The sequence below is a fragment of the Mirounga angustirostris genome, unplaced genomic scaffold (genome assembly GCF_029215605.1).
Source record: "Mirounga angustirostris isolate CCGP_5_RB_7025 unplaced genomic scaffold, mMirAng1.0.hap1 SCAF_8, whole genome shotgun sequence".
Lineage (NCBI taxonomy): Eukaryota > Metazoa > Chordata > Mammalia > Carnivora > Phocidae > Mirounga > Mirounga angustirostris.
In genome coordinates this window covers 94325528-94345351 of record NW_026991716.1, presented here as the reverse complement: position 1 = coordinate 94345351, position 19824 = coordinate 94325528, and the positions used below count along the sequence as shown (strand labels likewise).

General features: G+C 36.8%; 1 protein-coding gene across 12 annotated transcripts in view; it reads right to left on the bottom strand.

Annotated features, from left to right (window-relative positions):
• CEP57L1 (centrosomal protein 57 like 1) overlaps positions 1-19824 on the bottom strand; it is a 79480-nt gene that overhangs the window by 20060 nt on the left and 39596 nt on the right. For 2 of the 12 annotated variants that reach the window (XM_054505487.2, XM_045865279.3), the window contains exons 2-6: positions 18892-18967; positions 7190-7272; positions 5798-5963; positions 3439-3618; positions 1126-1247 (exon numbers count right to left, since the gene is read on the bottom strand). In XM_054505487.2, the coding sequence (XP_054361462.1) occupies positions 1126-1247; positions 3439-3618; positions 5798-5963; positions 7190-7192 (471 nt within the window). In that variant the 5' untranslated portion in view covers positions 7193-7272; positions 18892-18967. Of the gene's footprint in view, positions 1-1125; positions 1248-1854; positions 1980-3438; positions 3619-5797; positions 5964-7189; positions 7273-18891; positions 18968-19824 lie in introns of those variants that run through there. The other 10 variants (XM_045865281.3, XM_064597966.1, XM_045865282.3 and 7 more) reach the window with 9 other exon arrangements.

Genomic DNA, 19824 nt, shown 5'->3' with positions numbered 1-19824 from the left:
ACCCCTGTTACCTTCTGTACATCAATAATGAAGCAGTAGCAGAAAGAGAAATTAAGGAATCAATCCCATTTACCATTGCACCAAAAACAATAAGATACCTAGGAATAAACAAACAGGTGAAAAAACTGTACTCTGAAAACTATAAAACACTAATGAAAGCAATTTTCACAGTGTCTTAACTCCTTCTGCCTGGTTATGTCTGATTGAAAGTTTTTCACTGTGTTAAAGAAATGTTTATAGAAATAATTTGAGGTCCCCAGGAACATTAGCTATCCAGGATCCCTTTAATCCAATTTCAGGGACTAAGATTTACTCTCATAGAGTTGTAAGTTGGGTTGTTTTCTTTCTTGTTCACCTTTACAAAGCATTCAGAGCACAAGAGATTTATTATGGTTCCTACTCTTGATAGGCCCTGGAATCTAACTTCAATTTCTTAAGCCCCATAGTTTTCAAAAGCATTATTAGGGGTGCCTCGGTGGCTCAGTTAGTCAAGCCTTCCACTCAGGTCATGATCTCAGGGTCCTGGGATCAAGCCCCGCATCGCGCTCCTGCTCAGTGGGGAGTCTGCTTCTCCCTCTCCCTCTGCCCCTCCCCACTTCATGTGAGAGAGCTCTCTCTCTCTCTTTCTGCTCTCTTTCAAATAAATGAACAAAATCTTAAAAAAAAAAAAAAAAAGTTTTATTTAGCCTCTCAATGGACTCTTCTGGAATCAGAAATTCCTAAGAAGGATGGGGCCTGAAATCAACCTCTCTGGAGGCCAACCTCTTCAGATTTAAGTACACAGACAGATTTTGAATTGGTGATTTTCACGACTTCATTAACTCTCCAATGCCTTTACGTCTTTTTTCCCTTTTCTTCCTTTCTTCCTCCCTCCCTGTCTCCCTCCCTTCCTTTCTTTTCTATCCTTTTTCCTTCCTCCCTTCCTTACTCTTTAATATCCTGCCCAGTTTTTCTTGTTTTCTTCTACAGAAAACTTGGTCCAAATGACCTACTCTACTTCACTGTAAGTGGAAATCTCCTCAATATAGCTTTCTATCCTACTTAAGATTATGATACAATTTTCCCATGACATTAAATATTCTTCAAAAACATATTAAATTATATTCCTATAGAAAATGTGTTTACCTGTTGTTCTAGGATCATATTCTTCTCTCGTTCTACATTGAGAACCATTCTCTTTGTATATTCTAGTTGCTTCTCTAGAAGAGTACAGCGAGACTGAGCTGAGCTTAACTGTATAGTAATATCTGTGAAAAAAGAAAAAGTAATAATGTCTAGATTATCACATAGATCAGAGATTTGGTAATCACAAGAAACATTGTATAAATTCAATCAAGAACTAAAAGCTCAAGGATTCTTTAGTTCTAAGTACTGACTCTGTAAGAGTTGTGGACATATATTTTGTGCATATCTCATTAACTACATAATACTAGTTTAACATTGTCTTCCCCTAAAAGACCCACAGGGCAAACTTCTGAAAGAGTAAGAAGTCAGTGACTTGTGGGATGATAAATATCTTGGCTGTTCCTGGGAAATGACATTATCTGAAAAAATAGAGGACCTAAAGTCTCTTTCCTATCAATATATTTTTCTCTTTCAGGAAACTCAGGTATATCCAATCTTCCATTCCCATTTCCTCTGCACTTGACTACTGACAGCATAGTTATTTCCTAAGAAGTAATCAGCCTCTTTCTAATTCTTTAGTTTTTTACTTTCCTCAGTTCTTTAGACCACTTTTCTCCAATATTCTCAGAAAAAAATCTTCTCATTTCTTCACTCTATTTATAAGTTGAAACACAAACTTGAACCTTATTTGGGAGGGTGAATGTACTACAAGGAAAAAGAAAGCCATACATTATGAAGTAAAAATTATATAAAGAACTTATGTTCTAGGGGCGCCTGGGTGGCTCAGTCGTTAAGTGTCGGCCTTCGGCTCAGGTCATGATCCCAGGGTCCTGGGATCGAGCCCTGCATTGGGCTCCCTGCTCAGCAGGACGCCTTCTTCTTCTTCTCCCACTCCCCCTGCTTGTGTTCCCTCTCTCGCTGTGTCTTTCTCTGTCAAATAAATAAATAAAATCTTAAAAAAAAAAAAAAGAACTTATGTTCTAAATCTCTAAAACTTATGTCCGAATGTCTTTTTCATAATTTCCACAGAAACCTCTACTTACCTGTCCATTTCCTCTAATTAATCTTTCGAGTCAATAAAATTTTTTATTCATTTTTATGGTTTCTGTATTGTTCAATTACTAGTGTTGCTTTTTATTTTCAAATTTTAAAAACCAGTGTTGACTGAATATATAAAGTATTTTAAGTATATTATAGGTAAAATTAGATTTTGTTGGTATTCTGAAAATATTCTAATTCTAAACACAATCTGTCTAAAAACTTAATGTGTCTTTTACCCAGGTTAGGCCTACTATGGGTAAAGCTGATATGAATATTCAAGTATAAGTCTTCTTATGGAAATATCTTTGTATTTATTGGATAAATACCTAGGAATGGAATTACAGGGTTGTATGGATAGCACATGTTTTAGTTTTACAAGAATCTGTTGAACTGTTTTCTGCAGTGGTTGTACCATTTAATGGTCTCACCAATAAGATGTGAGAGTTTCAGTTTCTCCACATCCTTACCAATACAGGATATTATTACATCCTTTAATTTTGGTCATTCTAGTGGGTATACATTAGTATCACATTGTGATTTTATTTGTATTTTCCTGTTGACTAGTTTTGCTGAGGATCATTTCATGTGCTTATTGGCCTGTATATCTTCTTTTATAAAATGCCTGTTCAAATTTTTGGCCCACTTTTTCTGTAGGTTGTTTTCCTTTTATTATTATTATTAAGTTTTGAGAATTTTTTATATATTCTCAATACAAATCCTTTTCAGATATCTGTTTTGCAAACATTTTCTCACAATCTGTTACTTGTCTTATTTTAACAGTATATTTTGAAGAATAAAAGTTTTAAACTTTGGAGAAAAAAAACTTAATGTGTCGGGGTGCCTGGGTGGCTCAGTTGGTTAAGAGACTGCCTTCGCCTCCGGTCATGGTCCCGGGGTCCTGGGATCGAGTCCCACATCGGGCTCCTGGCTCGGCGGGGAGCCTGCTTCTCCCTCTGACCCTCTCCCCTCTCATGCTGTTTCTCTCTCTCTCTCTTTCTCAAATAAATAAATAAAATCTTTAAAAAAAAAAAAAAAAAAAAACTTAATGTGTCTTTTAATCTCAAGAATTTATGAACTGGGATAATATATAATAGAAGTAAGCTCAAAGTGATACCTATTTAATGCAAATATCAAATTGTCTGTGAACAAGGCTTCAAGGTTTGAATATATATAAGAACAAAGATATTTGAGTAAATCTTAGACTGGGCTTTTTATTTTCAAGTTGTAAATTTTGATAACTCCTTATTTCTGAGAACTATTGAATTTCCTTACCTTTTTTCTGCTTTATCAGTTCCTGGTGTGCCAGATTTCTCTCATTTGTTTCTTTCTCCAAGGCCTTTTTATACTGTGCTGCCTCTCTGGAAAGAATGTTTAGGTTATCCTCAGCTTGTGTTCTCTCCAACTCTAAACGATGAATCTTTTCCTGAAGAGTTTTTAAGGCTAAAATAAGAGCTGTTGAAAAAAAATTTGCTTGTTACTTCAATGAAAATTTTTGAACACTTACATAGTAGCAATAAAAGTGAACAGTATATTTTTGTTAGTGAGCCAGAAAAACATACAAGTAACATATATTCCTCAAAAAAAAAAAAAATCACTAAAACTCTAAAGAGGGACAATTTTTTTCTAATAGATCTTCTAAAAACAATATATTTATGATTATATTTAGTAATTTTCTAGGTTTGAGATAGCTAATAATCAAAATTTTTAATTCAATAAAGTAAATCTCTTCAAATAATGTCCAGTCTAGGAGGCATAAGAGTCTGAGTATGGATAAAGAAAATTAAGATGTAGTGTCACTAATTAACATGGAAATTTAGGTTTAATGTTAAAGGTTTTTCTCGGTTCTTGATATGTTCAATTTTAGTTAAATCACAAACATTTATTGTTTCTTTGTCTAAGATTTAGTATTAATAATTAGAACATATGAGTTAGAAGACAGTTTCTTCCACCAGAAGAAAAATTATAACCTAGTGGTTTAACTCATGTCAGGCCTGAAAGATTTTAAGTGGTACACATGTACTACTGTGATTTTTATTCAGGTATATTAACATCATCATGATTCGGGTATGTTCAGAGTTCTAATATTTTCAAATAACACTTTCTATTCTGTTATAACTTCAAACTATAAAACGAGTGGAATGGAATATAAGTAAATGTTATAGGTTAATTTTCATATGCCAGCATACCTCGTTTATTGTGCTTCACCTTATCGCATTTCACAGATAATGCACTTTTTACAAATTGAACAATGGTTTCTGGCAACCCTATTTGAGTAAATCTACCAGCACCATTTTCCCAACAGCATTTGCTCACTTCATGTCTCTGTGTCACATTTTGGTAATTCTTGCAGTATTTCAAAATTTTTGTTATTATTATATTTGTTATGGCAATCTGTGATCAGTGATTATGACTCACCGAAAGCTCAGATGATACCTAACATTTTAGCAATAAAGTATTTTTTAGTTAAGATATATAGTACATTGTTTTTTTAGACACAATGCTATTGCACAATTAATGGACTACAGTATAGTCTAAATGTAACTTTTATATGCACTGGGAAACCAAAAAATTCATTGACTCACTTCATTATGATACATTTCGCTTTATTGTGGTGGTCTGGAACCGAACCCACAATATCTCCAAGGTTTGCCTGTAGTTCATAACCAATTAAAAAGATGTTTGCTAGAGATTACCATGTGGTTCTTTTTGTTTGTTTGTTTGTTTGTTTGTTTTACAAATGAGATAAAGAAATTATATTTATTGCTCTTTAGAAATGCAATACCTGGTTTGCTGATTTGGAATATTTCTTGTGGTTTTTTACTCCACAGAGCTAGTCTATTTATTAATGGTAACATTTATTATAGAATATTAAAAAAACAGGTGATAACCAGCATTTTAGAAGGTAATTTGTATGGCATAGGCATGTTTTCCTAATTCAATTCTGATATCCTCCTAAGTTTATTATTTTTTTAAAGATTTTATTTATTTATTTGTCAGAGAGAGAGAGAGAAAGCACACAAGCAGGGGGAGCAGCAGGCAGAGGGAGAAGCAGGCTCCCCACCAAGCAAGGCCGATGCAGGACTGGATCCCAGGACCAGGGATCATGACCTGAGCCGAAGGCAGACGCTTAACTGACTGAGCCACTAAGGCGTCCTTCCCCCTAAGTTTATATTTTAAAAGTTACAATACTTGTATTTTGTAGTTACTCCAATGTCCTAGCTTCCAAAGGAATTTTCAAGGGTAATTTTGGAAATAGGCAATTTCCGGATTTAATCCTTGAATAAGATACAACTTTACTTAATTCACTAGTATTCTAATCATCTAGTTTAGAAGGATTCCAAATCTAACCTTTGATTCTTCAAAGTGTATTTTCCTATTTTCTCATGATTTTTTAGGATAAAATTGTAATTATGTGTCTAGGTGGTTAATCTTCATCTTACAGCTGAAGAAGCCAAAATAAAAAATGTTAAATAACTTATGTTTATAGAAACTTTAAGCAACAGAGTCAAAACTAATAGTTTTATTAAAATTAAACACATAATCATATTATTTTCTATGTAAAGATGTAAAGTTTTATATAACATTTCATATCATTCCCTTAATTTTTAATATGACTTTATTTTAGAATTACCTTGGCTATTTGGACTATGAAGCATTTTAGGAGAGGTAGCTTCTAAGTTTGCAGAGTGGTGAGTCTGAGATGATTCATCGTTCTGGGTAAATGATGGAATAAAAACTCTTTCTGGAGGTTTAAGATAGCTTCCTACTATACTATGCATTAATTCAGAATCCATTATCTGTAGAGAATAAAGGAATAATATAGTATAGCATCATTCTTTCCTATTTAAATGACAAAAATATTAGGTGAAACTTAACATAAATATATAATCATATACTGTGGAGTTGTTTCTTTATAGAGTTAATTATCACAAGTTCAACTATAATAAGCTCATCAATACAAGAAAGAAACATGACTATTTACTGTATAAATAGTATGGACAATTCTGCCTGATTTTCAGTGAGCAAATGCCCTGGAGTGAGCATTAATTATATAGGTGGTGTGAATTTACTGGTTTCTCAGTTGATCATAAGTTCATATACCTCTCATCAACTGAGCACTTCTCTACAAACAGTGTGACTCTAGGATTCTTAGGGAAAGTACACATTCTAAAAGACAACAAAGCTTTGAAACACAAGCCACCCATATAATCCAATCCTCAAAGACTGATGAATTCCAATGTACTGGCTTCCTAAGGGATTTTCAAGGGTAATTTTGGATATATCAATCTCTGAATCTAATCATCGGATATGACACAACTCCATTTAATGTGCCAATTTTTTTTTTTTTAAATAGGCTCTACACTCAGCGTGGAGCCCAATGTGGGGCTTGAACTCAGATGGTGAAATCAAGACCTGAGCCGAGATATCAAGAGTTGGACACTTAACTAACCCAAGCACCCCAATGCACCCAGCATTCTAATCATAGTTTAGAATGGTTCTCAATCTGAAGAACCTAAAATAGCTTTGTCATTCTGGGAGGTTATACTTAATTTTAATGTTTTATTTTTTAGGAGAGCCCTTTTAACCATTTTAGCAGATAATTTTTTGGTCTAATTTTCCCCAAATCATTTATTTTCCTTTCTGTAATTTACTTTAGAAAAGGGGTGCCTGGGTGGTTCAGTCAGTTAAGCGTCCGACTCTTGATTTCAGCTCAGGTCGTGATCTCAGGGTCATGAGATAGAGCGCTTCACTGGGCTCTGTGCTCAGCAGGAAGCCTGCTTGAGATTCTTTCCCTCTCCTTCCCCTTCTTTCCCTCCCCAAGCTCACACACACACACACACACACACACACACATACACACACACACTCTCTCTCTCTCTAAAATAAATAAATAAATCTTTAATAAAATAAATAAAAGTTAAATAGCCTAGGAAGCTTTCTAGAATATTTGATGTTCTTTGCTCTTGAGAAGCAATCATTTTTTTTTTGCTATTGTTATTAGTATCAGCTACCATTTACTAACCATGTCTCCATCCCTCCGGGTTGTTGCTGCTCAGATACTGTCTGCTCCCCATGGGAGATTGCATCTATCTAAGTTGCTGTTCCCTCAAAAAAACAAGAGAGCAAAGTTAGTCACAGCTGGCTCACAATGAAGAAGATCCCAAAGTACAGAAGTTCTGAACATGATTGTACATCTTCAGAGAGAGGTATGTGGCTGAAGCTATCCCAAGAACCTCGGAATTACTCAAGATATCTCAGTTTTAGGCTCCTGGTGAGTTTCTCCAATAATAAGAAGAGTGAAATCTTGCCATTAGTCATTACACCCTGAGGTCCTTGGGAGGACTCCGCTTCCTCTTTACCAAATATAGTATTTATTTTACAAACTGAATTTTGTGCCAGTTAAAAAACAAATTCAAATTTGAGGTTTTTAATGTAAATGAAATGACTACTTAGAAGATGCCAATAAGTTAAAAATTAGACTAAAGTTTATTTAAATTAAATGTGTAAACACATCTTAAAGTGGGGATAAGCAGAATAACAACCCACTGGTAGGTGAAGAAAAAGAAAGGAAACAGTACAGAAATGAGAGAAGACACGCTAGGATGCTCAGTGGATGGCATTGTAATAGAGGTCCCAGCTTAACCCTTACAATCTAGTCCTATGTTACAAACAAGTGCATAAACCCAGTAGAAGTTTATATACATAAAGAACTGTGGCATTCTAGGAGAAAAACTCACTCTGAAGGAAGATGAAAGAAGTACAGAAAGCTGATGCAAAGTCAAAGCCTTACTTGATGGAGGAAGGGAGGAGTAATTTTGAGTAAAGTACAGTCATGGTCATTCTAACTCATCTCTGACCCAGTCCCATGGACTCACACATGGGTGTTGGGAAGGGAGTGGACTGTAAGTAAAAACTGAGAAATATTTCACCAATATCTCTATAAAAGATTGGGGCATTAGCTGTCCTGCCTTGTGTGGAATGTTATATTATAATGAAGAGGAAAGTTGCTAGAGATCACTATCACAGTTTTGACATTTTGAGGGCTCTGGTGCATTGTTAGTACTGTTCAGCAAGAGAGAGAGCAGCTGGACGGACATATTCATGGGCAGGTATGACAGAACTTTCTAGAGAAAAAATTTCTGAAAGTAGAGAGGTGCCTAAGCCCCAACCTCCAAGGATTTTGACATATCTGGTATGGAGCCTAGCTGTAGGTCATTGAAAAGACCTCAAAAAACCCTGTGGAGCATTTCAGAGGATTTGCAAGGGGGGCAAAAGGCTGTGAAATGTGGGCCTTATTTGCATCAATAGCCTAGTAAAGCTTAGGGAAACTTAAGTTATAACTAGAACCATTACTGACAGCTTGTAAACAACCAGGAAAATGATCCATTTTCTCTATGGTATATAAAATTAAAATACCTTTGTGGGCTACAACTAAGGAGCCACTGCATAAAGAAATACCCTCCCCACAAAAAACTGTGCTAGACACAAATACTGTACGGCAAAGTCTTTTTACTTGTTCTTGAGGAAAACAATTGTTCCAAAATGGTCCTTTTTAACAACCAGTGTCTATTCCTGCTAGTGGCTGACTGTGCCATCATCTCTGCAAAATCCCAGAGGACTATTAGGGAGACAGCATTAGGAGACAGTCAGAGATACTACAATGGGTTCTAGGAATGGGGTACTCTCTGTTTCCTAAACTGCTCTGTTATCATTATTATAATTCTCATTTTGTAAATGAAGAAATAGAGGCAGAGAGGTTACTGAAGGTCATACAACTTGCAAGTGGTGGAGCGAGGAATTAAACCTAGCCAGTTCAATTCCAAAGCCTGGGTTCTTAATCACTATATTTAACAGCCCATAGTTTGGGGACATTTGCAGTTAGCCAGGTGTGAGACTATGCTGCATTTGGATTAGGGTGGTGACAATGGAGATGAAGAGAGTGTATAGAAGCAAGATGTATCTTGAAGACAGAAGTGACAAACTGGATTAAGAGAAGAAAAGGGAGAAATCGAGTTTTCTAGCTTAAATAACTGGGTAGCCATTTATTAAAAAAATGAAGACCATGGCTAATACTCATATAGTACTGATATGTGTCAAAACCAGTCTAAGTGTGAGACATCCAAGTTAAGATATGAAACACGTAGGGCGCCTGGGTGGCTCAGTTGGTTAAGCGACTGCCTTCGGCTCAGGCCATGATCCTGGAGTCCCGGGATCGAGTCCCGCATCGGGCTCCCTGCTCGGCGGGGAGTCTGCTTCTCCCTCTGACCCTCCTCCCTCTCATGCTCTCTGTCTCTCATTCTCTCTGTCTCAAATAAATAAATAAAATCTTAAAAAAAAAAAAAATCTTAAAATCTTTAAAAAAAAAAGATATGAAACACGTAGTTTGATAGAAGAGTCTAAAGCTTGGAGAAGTCTAGTATAGAAATACAAAGAATGGCATTGTCAGCATATGGATGGTATATAAAGCCATAGAGAATAGAAGTCATTTAAAAGGAAGAGTATAAATAGAAAAGATTTCAGATAAGGAAGGAAAACAAGAGAAAGAGAAACCTATGACAGAAAAGAACCAGAAAAGTATGATGTCAGAAATAAAGAGAGGAGACTGTTTCCAGGAGGGAGTAGTTTAGATTAAAAAAAAAAAAGTCAACTGGGGGCACCTGGGTGGCTCAGTCATTAAGCATCTGCCTTTGGCTCAGGTCATGATCCCAGGGTCCTGGGATCGAGCCCCACATTGGGTACAGAAAGCTGATGCAATGTAATTTTTTAGCCATTTCTGCTTCTCCCTCTCCCGCTCCCCCTGCTTGTGTTCCCTCTCTTGCTGTGTCGCTCTCTGTCAAATAAATAAATAAAATCTTAAAAAAAAAAGTCAACTGATTTTGAAAAGGAAGAGACCACTGATGGATGATATAATGTAAGAACTGAAGACAGTTCCAAAGGCCCCATACTAAAAGGGCAAGTAGAGGAAGAGAAACCAGCAAAAGACACAGAAATTTTATTCAAATTAAAATGTCCTTTTGCAGAGAACTTCAATTATCTGGCTTAAAATCATCCAGGACTTATAAATTGTGTCATGTCATCCATCCTGTGAGCTAACTTGCCTTAAGTCACAGCGCAAACAATTCTACCCATCATGCAAGTCACTTGCACAGAATCAATAATTTTCATTCTTGAAAACTTCTGTGGCAGGAAAGTACATTATATCCAATTTCACTGACTGAATTCATTATTCCCCCCAAATTCATATGTTGAAGCTCTAACCTCCAGTATTTTATACTAACTGTATTTGGAGATAGGGCCTTAAAAAGGTGATTAAATTTAAATGAAACCCTTAAGATGGGCTCTAATCCAACCTAACTGGTGTCTTTGGAAAAAGGAAATTTGGACATACAAATTATGCACCAGGGATTTTTGTGCCAGGGATCAGGAAAAGACCAAGTGAAGACACAGTGCAAAGACAACCATCTGAAAGCTGAGGAGAGAGTCCTCAGAAGAAACCAAACCTACTGTCATCTTGATCTTGGACTTGTAGCACCCAGAACGGTGAGAATAAATTTCTGTTGTTTAAGCCACGCAGTGTGTGGTATTTGTTTTGGAAGACCTAGCAAACTAATACACTGACTGCAACTTATACCTTTGTTCAACAGTGAATGAAACACAGGAATAGTGATAAGGACGTAACAACAGATGCCTAAGGTCTATGCTATTTAGAGGACATAATAAAGTTACTTGCAATTTAGAGTTTCCTACTTGAAATGATGTGTAACAATTATTTAACTCTGCCTTGATTTATTTTCCCCCTATAATTGCTAGTAATTTCTTAAGCTTAATGAATTGAATAGGAAATTATTAATGTGCTATCCTGTATGCAATAATTTAAAATAATTAAAAATTTCCCAGCATAATCAAATGGGAGAATAAAACTAAAATCATGCTTCTGACTCATATTTAATTTATATGTATTTGAATTAGTTTCTGACCCAAATATTAGCCTTTTTACCTAAAATACTGTAAAATATTTATTCCCTTAATAGTTTATATTAAAAATGAAAGAATACTGCTATAGACTTAAGACTTAAAGTGTCATTCAAAAAATTACAGCATTATAAAATTATAAAAATATGAGAAATTTGAATTATAGGGACATAAATACAGGGATATATAAATAACTAATCTGAAGGTTAAGGTACAATCAAATTCAGCTAACTTTAGAATACAGTGAAATACAGTCTGTTTTTTTTTTTTTAAAGAGATTTTATTTATTTATTTGAGAGAAAGAGAGCATGGGGGCAGGGAATGGCAGAAGCAGACTCCCCACTGAGCAGGGTACCTGACATGGGGCTCGATTCCAGGATCCTGAGATCATGACCTGAGATGAAGGCAGATGCTGAACTGACTGAGCCACCCAGTGCCCCTAGAGTCTGTTTTTTAAAATTTTTTAAATTTTTTTATTTATTATTTGACAGAGAGAGAAAGAGAGAGAGAGCACATGAGAGGGGGGAGGGTCAGAGGGAGAAGCAGACTCCCTGCCAAGCAGGGAGCCCGATGCGGGACTCGATCCAGGGACTCCAGGATCATGACCTGAGCTGAAGGCAGTCGCTTAACCAACTGAGCCACCCAGGCGCCCTAGAGTCTGGTTTTTAAAAAACATTATCAGAAGACATGAACAGACACTCATCCAAAGAAGACATACAAATGGCTAACAGACACATGAAAAAATGTTCATCATCATTAGCCATCAGGAAAATTCAAATCAAAACCACATTGAGATACCACCTTAAACCAGTTAGAATAGCAAAAATTCACAAGGCAAGAAACAACAAATGTTGGAGAGGTTGTGGAGAAAGGGGAACCTTCCTACACTGTTGGTGGGAATGCACGTTGGTACAGCCACTTTGGAAAACAGTGTGAAGGTTCCTCAAAAAATTAAAAATATGACCCAGCAATTGCACTCCTGGGTATTTACCCCAAAGACACAGATGTAGTGAAAAGAAGGGCCATATACACCCCAATGTTCATAGCAGCAATGTCCACAATAGCCAAACTGTGGAAAGAGCCAAGATGCCCTTCAACAGATGAATGGATAAAGAAGATGTGATCCATATATACAATGGAATATGACTCAGCCATCAGAAAGGATGAATACCCAACTTTTGCATCAACATGGATGGGACTGGAGGAGATTATGCTAAGTGAAATAAGTCAAGCAGAGAAAGTCAATTATCATATGGTTTCACTTATTTGTGGAACATAAGGAATAGCATGGAGGACATTAGGAGAAGGAAGGGAAAAATGAAGGGGGAGAAATCGGAGGGGGAGATGAACCATGAGAGACTATGGACTCTGAGAAACAAACTGAGGGTTTTAGAGGGGAGGGGGGTGGGGGGATGGGTTGGCCCGGTGATGAATATTAAGGAGGGCACGTATTACATGGAGCATTGGGTGTTATACGCAAACAATGAATCATGGAACACTACATCAAAAACTAATGATGTATTGTATGGTGACTAACATAACATAATAAAAAAAAAAAAAAGAAAAATCATTATCTTATACTTTCCTCCAAAAAGTATTAAGAGGTGACAAAGGATATATTTCAAGTTATTTAGTTTGAAATGGTGACTATATTCAAAATGTTTGAGAAGTCTATGGTACCATAAATCTGTATAAGTCATAAATATTTGGGAGTTCTAGAATTGACAGGGAAATTTCATATATCCATTTAAAATTTAGATCAGCTGCAATCTACTCATTTTATAGATGTAGGAGCCAAAGTCCAGAGACACTAACTAATTACTAACCACACAGCTCAAGTTTCCTGCACTCCAAAATCCATGAAGCTAGAGAAAAATATTCTCTCTTAAGGACTTTGGTTGATTTATATTTATCTACACAGAGACTACCCTAATGGAGAGTCATCAGGAAAATGCCTTCCGGAGAGAAATGAGAGGTAAGAAACACTGAATCAAGCATAGAATCATGTAATCTTGGTGAAGTCTGAGAGCATCTTAGAGGCCATCTATTCTAACCGTTGAATACAAACTTATTCTCACACTATCTTTAACAAGTCATCTAAGCTCTGCTATGTCTCCAGAGAGACAAAGCTCAGTATCTTCATGCAGAATTCAAAGCCGCTTTCTCTGATTTTCATGGATTAAACAGATTTTGGGAGAAAAAAGTAGAGCTTCTATATTTATTGATATAGATGTTGCATTGAATATTGACTGTGATAGCTATTAAATTACATACTGAATTCATCTAACAAAAACTTGCTGCAGATTTTGGGATCATTTTCAAACTTCAAATTTCATCACTGTATCTGAAATGCCTGTAAAATAGTAATCCCATCCCCTAATTGAAGGCAAAATTGATAAATCAAATGGAGATGACTAAATCATATAACTGATAACTTATTTCTGATTAAATCTCAGTAGATTTGACTAGATCCAGATTAGCACAGCTGAATACTAACTTAGGAGATAACTTTAGCATGTTCTGGTCACCAAGACCAGCAGATTCCTTTCTTCTTAATACCTTAATAGAGTTAAAAAAATAATTTACTATATACATAATACATGCATGTATAGTTAAAGGAATTGTAACAAAACAGATTTCTGTGTATCTACACCTAGATTAAGAAATAGTGATAGTGCTGTGGAAGCCCTCTGTGTGCCTTTCCCATTACTTGCTTTGAATTTTGTGTTACTCATTTTAATGCCTATTAAATAGTTTTATCATATTTGTACATATCCTTATCAATATATTGTTTGGTGTTTGTGGTTTTTAAACTTTATATAAATGGAAACATACTTTTTTCATTTAAAGTATCTTGTTATTTATATTGGAACATGAAGCTGTATGATATTCATTTTCACTTCTGTACAGTATTCTATCACAGAACCCAGATCTTAGAAGGCATTAATTCCAATCACTCCCCTCCAGACTCATATAATACTATGGTTCTGAAATTTTTAGTTCTATTTTTAGCCACACAAATTAGACAACATTGCTTTGATTTATAAAGCCAATGTTTGCTATGTTCACCTGCAAGTTTTCTTTGCTCATCGTGGTGGACATTACGATGCACTGCCTGGATTCCCTTTCAGGAATGTGAACTTTTCCCACAGCTCCTGGGAATGCTGCCAGAAAGTGGCTCTTGGCTGCTGGCCCTCTTTGGGGATTGCTTTGTCTAAAGAATACTGTCTCATCTAAGGTCAAGGCTCCTTCCAGGAGCAGCCCACATCCAATGAGGGTAAAAAGGCCTGACCCTCTTGGCCCAATCCAAGTCAATTCCAAAGGATCACCCCATCTCCAGAGCTCCCTGTAGTAGCAGTGAAACCTCTGTTGGGTCTTCACTGAAGCTGGAATTCTCTGCCTAATAGTACTTCCTTCCTCTCCCTTCCTCATGTATTGATCCCAAGAATAGTCTCTAATAAACGTGTATGCTCGGAACTTTAACTAGGGAAATATTCCAAAGCCAGTATATAAAGAACTTTTCTTCAGAGAAGATTTCTGTTTGTTTCTGCTAGGTCCTTAGGGCACCCCAAACCCAAGGCACCATTAAACAATTTTTATATTGAGATTTTTTTTTTTTTTGGCAGTATGAATTCCAACTCCAAACCCACATGAGAATAGAATTGTAATGAGGAGAGATTCTTTTTGTTCACTTCATCCAAAGCCAAGGATGAAACAAACAGTGTCATTCTGAAGAGCAGGTTATTTTCCCGTCACTAATAGAAGGTTTTATCCTTTGGGGATCCCAGCTTTTTACACTGCAGTGTCCAAACTTACCACTGAGTATGCCCATCAGAATTTGTCCCTTGCCCCATAGAAGCAGAAATACCTCCTTAATGCCCAGGTTCCGGGCCATGAGGGATCACAGAAGGTGTCCTTGGGGATAAAATGGGTTCTAGGGCTCATTTATCCCTGTGGAACTGGGCTTTCTCATTACATACAGCCTCATACTTCCCCCCCTTACTTTGCTTCCAACTCAGCCATGCCTTTCAAAAGTTGCTTTAACATTTTATGCAGCATTTCTGTTCTTTACCAGAGGAGGTTTCTCTGAACATCTAATCTGTCATATTGCTTGCAACTGTAACAACTTTAGACATACTTAAGAGATACTAAATGCTTTAGACCAACCAGTTTTAATTACACACATAGAATGAGATTTATGCTTTAAAAAGGAAAGAGAGTTTATAACTTTCCATTCAGCTAAAGTTCTCAAAGCTACTCCATATTGTAAAGTTTATTCTTCTTCAATAGTAGAAAGTGAATATTATTTGGTTACTCATTAATTAAATACAGAGTTCACTAGCAGGATTCAGACAACAGAGTACCTGGTAAAATATCTGTAAACTGAGAGTAAGAAAAGCACACTATAGGGGTGTCTGGCTGGCTCAGGTGGTAGAGCATGTGACTCCTGATCTCAGGGTTATGAGTTCAAGCCCCATGTTGGGTGCAGAGATTTCTTAAAAGTGAAATCTTTAGGGGCACCTGGGTGGCTCAGTCGGTTGAGCACCCTAATCTTGGTTTTGGCTTGGGTCATGATCTCAGGGCCCTGGGATCAAGTCCCGCATAGGACTCTCTGCTCAGTGGGGAGTCAGCTTCTCCCTCTCACTCTCCCTCTGTGCTCTTTCTCTCAAAAAATTAAATAAAATCTCTTTTAAAAAATAGCCCTTACTGGATTTGGAAAAATCATCATTTTACAACCATCATAGTAAAGATTAATTTAGGCAAGAAGCATTAATACTAATCCAAAGGTAGAAATTTTGATGAGGAGTGGGATATCTGCAGGGTCTTAAAGTATCTCTTCCACAGATGGCTTGTAAGTTTCAAGAAAAAAAGGAGTAACTATATAAGAGAAACAGAATAACACTTGAATTGATGATTAAAATTAATATCACCCCTAAGAGGTAAGATGGACATCATGTGCCTCTGTATGTGAAGCCCTGAAAAAGACATGTCACTTAAGCAGTATTTGGTCCAAGAATGTATAACCTGAATCTCAACATAAGAAAACATCATTAAAGCCCCAAATGAAAAACATTCTATTTTTTATAGAGGGGGAAACCATTTTCCTTAAAAAATGTCAATGTCTTAAATGACAATGACACTTCTGGGTATATCCAAAATAACTAAAAGCAGGGTCCCTTGAGAAAATATCTGTACATCCATGCTCATAATGGCATCATTCACAATTGCCAAAAGGTGGAAGCCACCCAAATATCCATCAAAAGATAAACAAAATGTATATATATAAAATGGAATATACTTTGGCCTTAAAAAAAAAAGAAATTTTGACACACACTGAAACACGGATAAACACTGAGGACATCATGCTAAGTGAAATATGACAACCAATAAGAAAATAATGTATGATTCCTTTATAAGCGGTATCTGGAGTAGTCAAGTTCATAGAAACAGAAAGTAGAATGGTGGCTAAGGGGAAGGGTAAATGGGGAGTTACAGAGATTCAGTTTTCCCAGATGAAAAAATTCTGTAGATTGGTTGCATAACAATATGTGGTAGGGGAGACAAGTTAAAAACAAGATATGACTCAGTGGGATCAGTTCCATAACAAAAGCATACACCGAGTGTCATGGGAATACAAAAGAGAGATTATCTAACTCTTCCTGATTGACGGAGAAATAAGTAAAGCCAGAAATAATTTAGAATTACAAACAGTTTTGAATGAGTTTAGGTAAATATGCCAGAGTGGACATACATACTAACTTTTGCTCCCTCTTGGAAATACACTAAAATAATACTAAAACACTTTTTTAAAAAAGATATCAACCTGCAAGGACAACAACAAAACTTTGGAAAAATAGAAGACAGATGTACAAATAGTAATAGATTGAGCTAATGCAAAAAAGGCAGTCTTCTAATCCAAGTAAGAAAAGCGACTTTTAAGTTTACTCTGCAGAACCTCCAAGTGGCTCAGGACTTAGCTGCACCTCTGTAAGTAAGAGTTAAGATAGAGGCAAACACTAGAAAACACGATGAAAGTTTAGGTTAGTAAATTATGTGCCCAAACTCCCTTTGTCTATCTATGAAGCCAGAAGACTGCTTTACCCCCATCTGGGAAGAAGACTGGAACTTATGTTTTGTTTTTTCTAAAAGGGAACTACAGAGTATCTCTGGATTGAGGGACACTCAGCGTAGGTGAGGGTAGCACCAGACTCAAGGCAGGAACGTTCAGTTCTCAGAACATTGGTAGTCTAGATTATATCCAAGTGGAGGTGGGAATATCCTGATGAAGGGAATATGACTAGCCCAAGTTAACAAAGATACTAAAGATGATAAAATAAATGGATTGGATGGATTTCGAGTTTCCAATCAGTTTTTTACTGGCTGACTCTGAGATTTAAGTTGTTTAATCAAGACTTACCAGACACTGAGGAAAGATATGAAAGACAGAGACCAAAACAAGCAAACAAGAGGCTTAACAGGAACACAAAATTTGGAAATATTTATTTAGTGGAGATAGAATGTAAAATCATTGAGGGACATGATAGACCCTAGTGAATTTGACTGGAGCACAGTGAATAAATGTTGGCAGTAAGAGATGGCTAAAAGGGTATGCAAGGGCCAAACCATAAAGGACTTTGTACATCACACTGAAGAGTCTGTCTTCCGTAGGATCAGGCAATGGGGAGCTAATGAAGGATATAAAGGAAAATAACATGATCATGTTTACATTCTGACAAGGTTATTCAGATGCCTATGAGACAGATAGACTGGAGGGGGAAGAAATTATTGGCAGAGGGACAAAGAGGTTACTGAAGTAATTAAGACAAGGAATAATATAGGCCTGAATTAAGATTGGAGTAGATGAGATGAACATGAAAGATACTGAGAAGATACAATCGAGGGGCGCCTGGGTGGCTCAGTCGTTAAGCGTCTGCCTTCAGCTCAGGTCATGATTCCAGGTCCTGGGATCGAGCCCCGCATCGGGCTCCCTGCTCAGCGGGAAGCCTGCTTCTCCCTCTCCCACTTCCCCTGCTTGTATTCCCTCTCTCGCTGTGTCTTTCTCTGTCAAATAAATAAATAAAATCTTTAAAAAAAAAAAAAAAAAAAAGATACAATCGAAAGGGTTTAGGAACCAACTAGATATGTGAAATGGGGAAATGGGGGACAAGAAAGAATAAAAAATGCTACCAAAATTTTCACCTGGTCAAGTGAAGAGATGGCAACGGCATTCATGGAAATAAGAAATAATATAAAAAGAGATAGAAGTCTAATGGAAAACAATGAATTCTGTTTAGATATGTCAAGTTTGAGGTGCTGGAGACAAAGTTATTCAGCAATCAGACTGAAATACGGGTCTAATGTTTAGGTAAGCAGGCTAGGTTAGATCTAGAGATACAAATTTGGTTATCAATTAGATCACCCAAGGAGAGTATAAAGATTAGCAATTTTCAGTGTGTGTGTGTCTGCATGGAAAAGGGTGGCTGAGATTCAATGCCTTTGTTCATTAGAGAGCTACTGTTATCTATCCATTGTGGTGCCCCACAGACACATTTAGGGAAAATTTTAAGAAGTTAAGAATTACAGACTTAGGAGAGAAAAAGGTGGGGCTCAGAATGCTAAAGACCACTAACATTTAGAAGGCAAAGGAAGAAAGAAAATATCTCAAAGATGATCAAAGAAGTGAGGGGAAAAAGCAGGAGAAAGTGGTAACAAAGGAGTCAAAGTGAAACACATAAATATTTAGTTATCTACCTCTCATATACTATACCCTGTAGAAATAAGAAACAGCCAAGGCATGGCTTTTGCTGTCAAGTAGTCCGCAATCTCACTGTTGAAAAAAGACCAACAAGAGAAAACAGGAGGGGAAAAAACAATATGGCAGTAAGTCAGCACTACATCCAATAAACTTGGTTTGCTTATTTCATAATTAAATTTTTATTGATCATTCTTTATACTCTTTTTTAATTTTTTATTTAAATTCCAGTTAGTTAACACACAATGTAATATTAGTTTCACATGCAGAATTCAGTGATTAAACAATTCCATGTATTAGTGCTCATCACAATAAGTGTACTCTTAATCCCCATCACCTATTTCACCCATCCCCCCCCACCATCCCTCTGATAACCATCAATTTGTTCTCTATAGTTAAGAGTGCTAGAACTGGAGCGCCTGGGTGGCTCAGATGGTTAAGCGTCTGCCTTCGGCTCAGGTCATGATCCCAGCGTCCTGGGATCGAGCCCCGCATCGGGCTTCCTGCTCAGCGGGGAGCCTGCTTCTCCCTCTCCCTCTGCCTCTCTCCCTGCTCATGCTCTCTCTCTCTCTCTCTCTCTGTGTGTCTCAAATGAATAAATAAAAAAATCTTTAAAAAAAAAAGAGTGCTAGAACTGATACACGAGTTCAGTAAAGTCAGGACACTAAACCAATGTACAGAAATCTGTTGCATTTTTTTTAAAGATTTTTATTTTTATTTATTTGAGACAGAGAGAACGAGAGACAGAGAGCATGAGAGGGAGGAGGGTCAGAGGGAGAAGCAGACTCCCTGCCGAGCAGGGAGCCGGATGCGGGACTCAATCCCGGGACTCCAGGATCATGACCTGAGCCGAAGGCAGTCGCTTAACCAACTGAGCCACCCAGGTGCCCGGTTTTCTGTTGCATTTCTATACACCAGTAATGAAGCAGCAG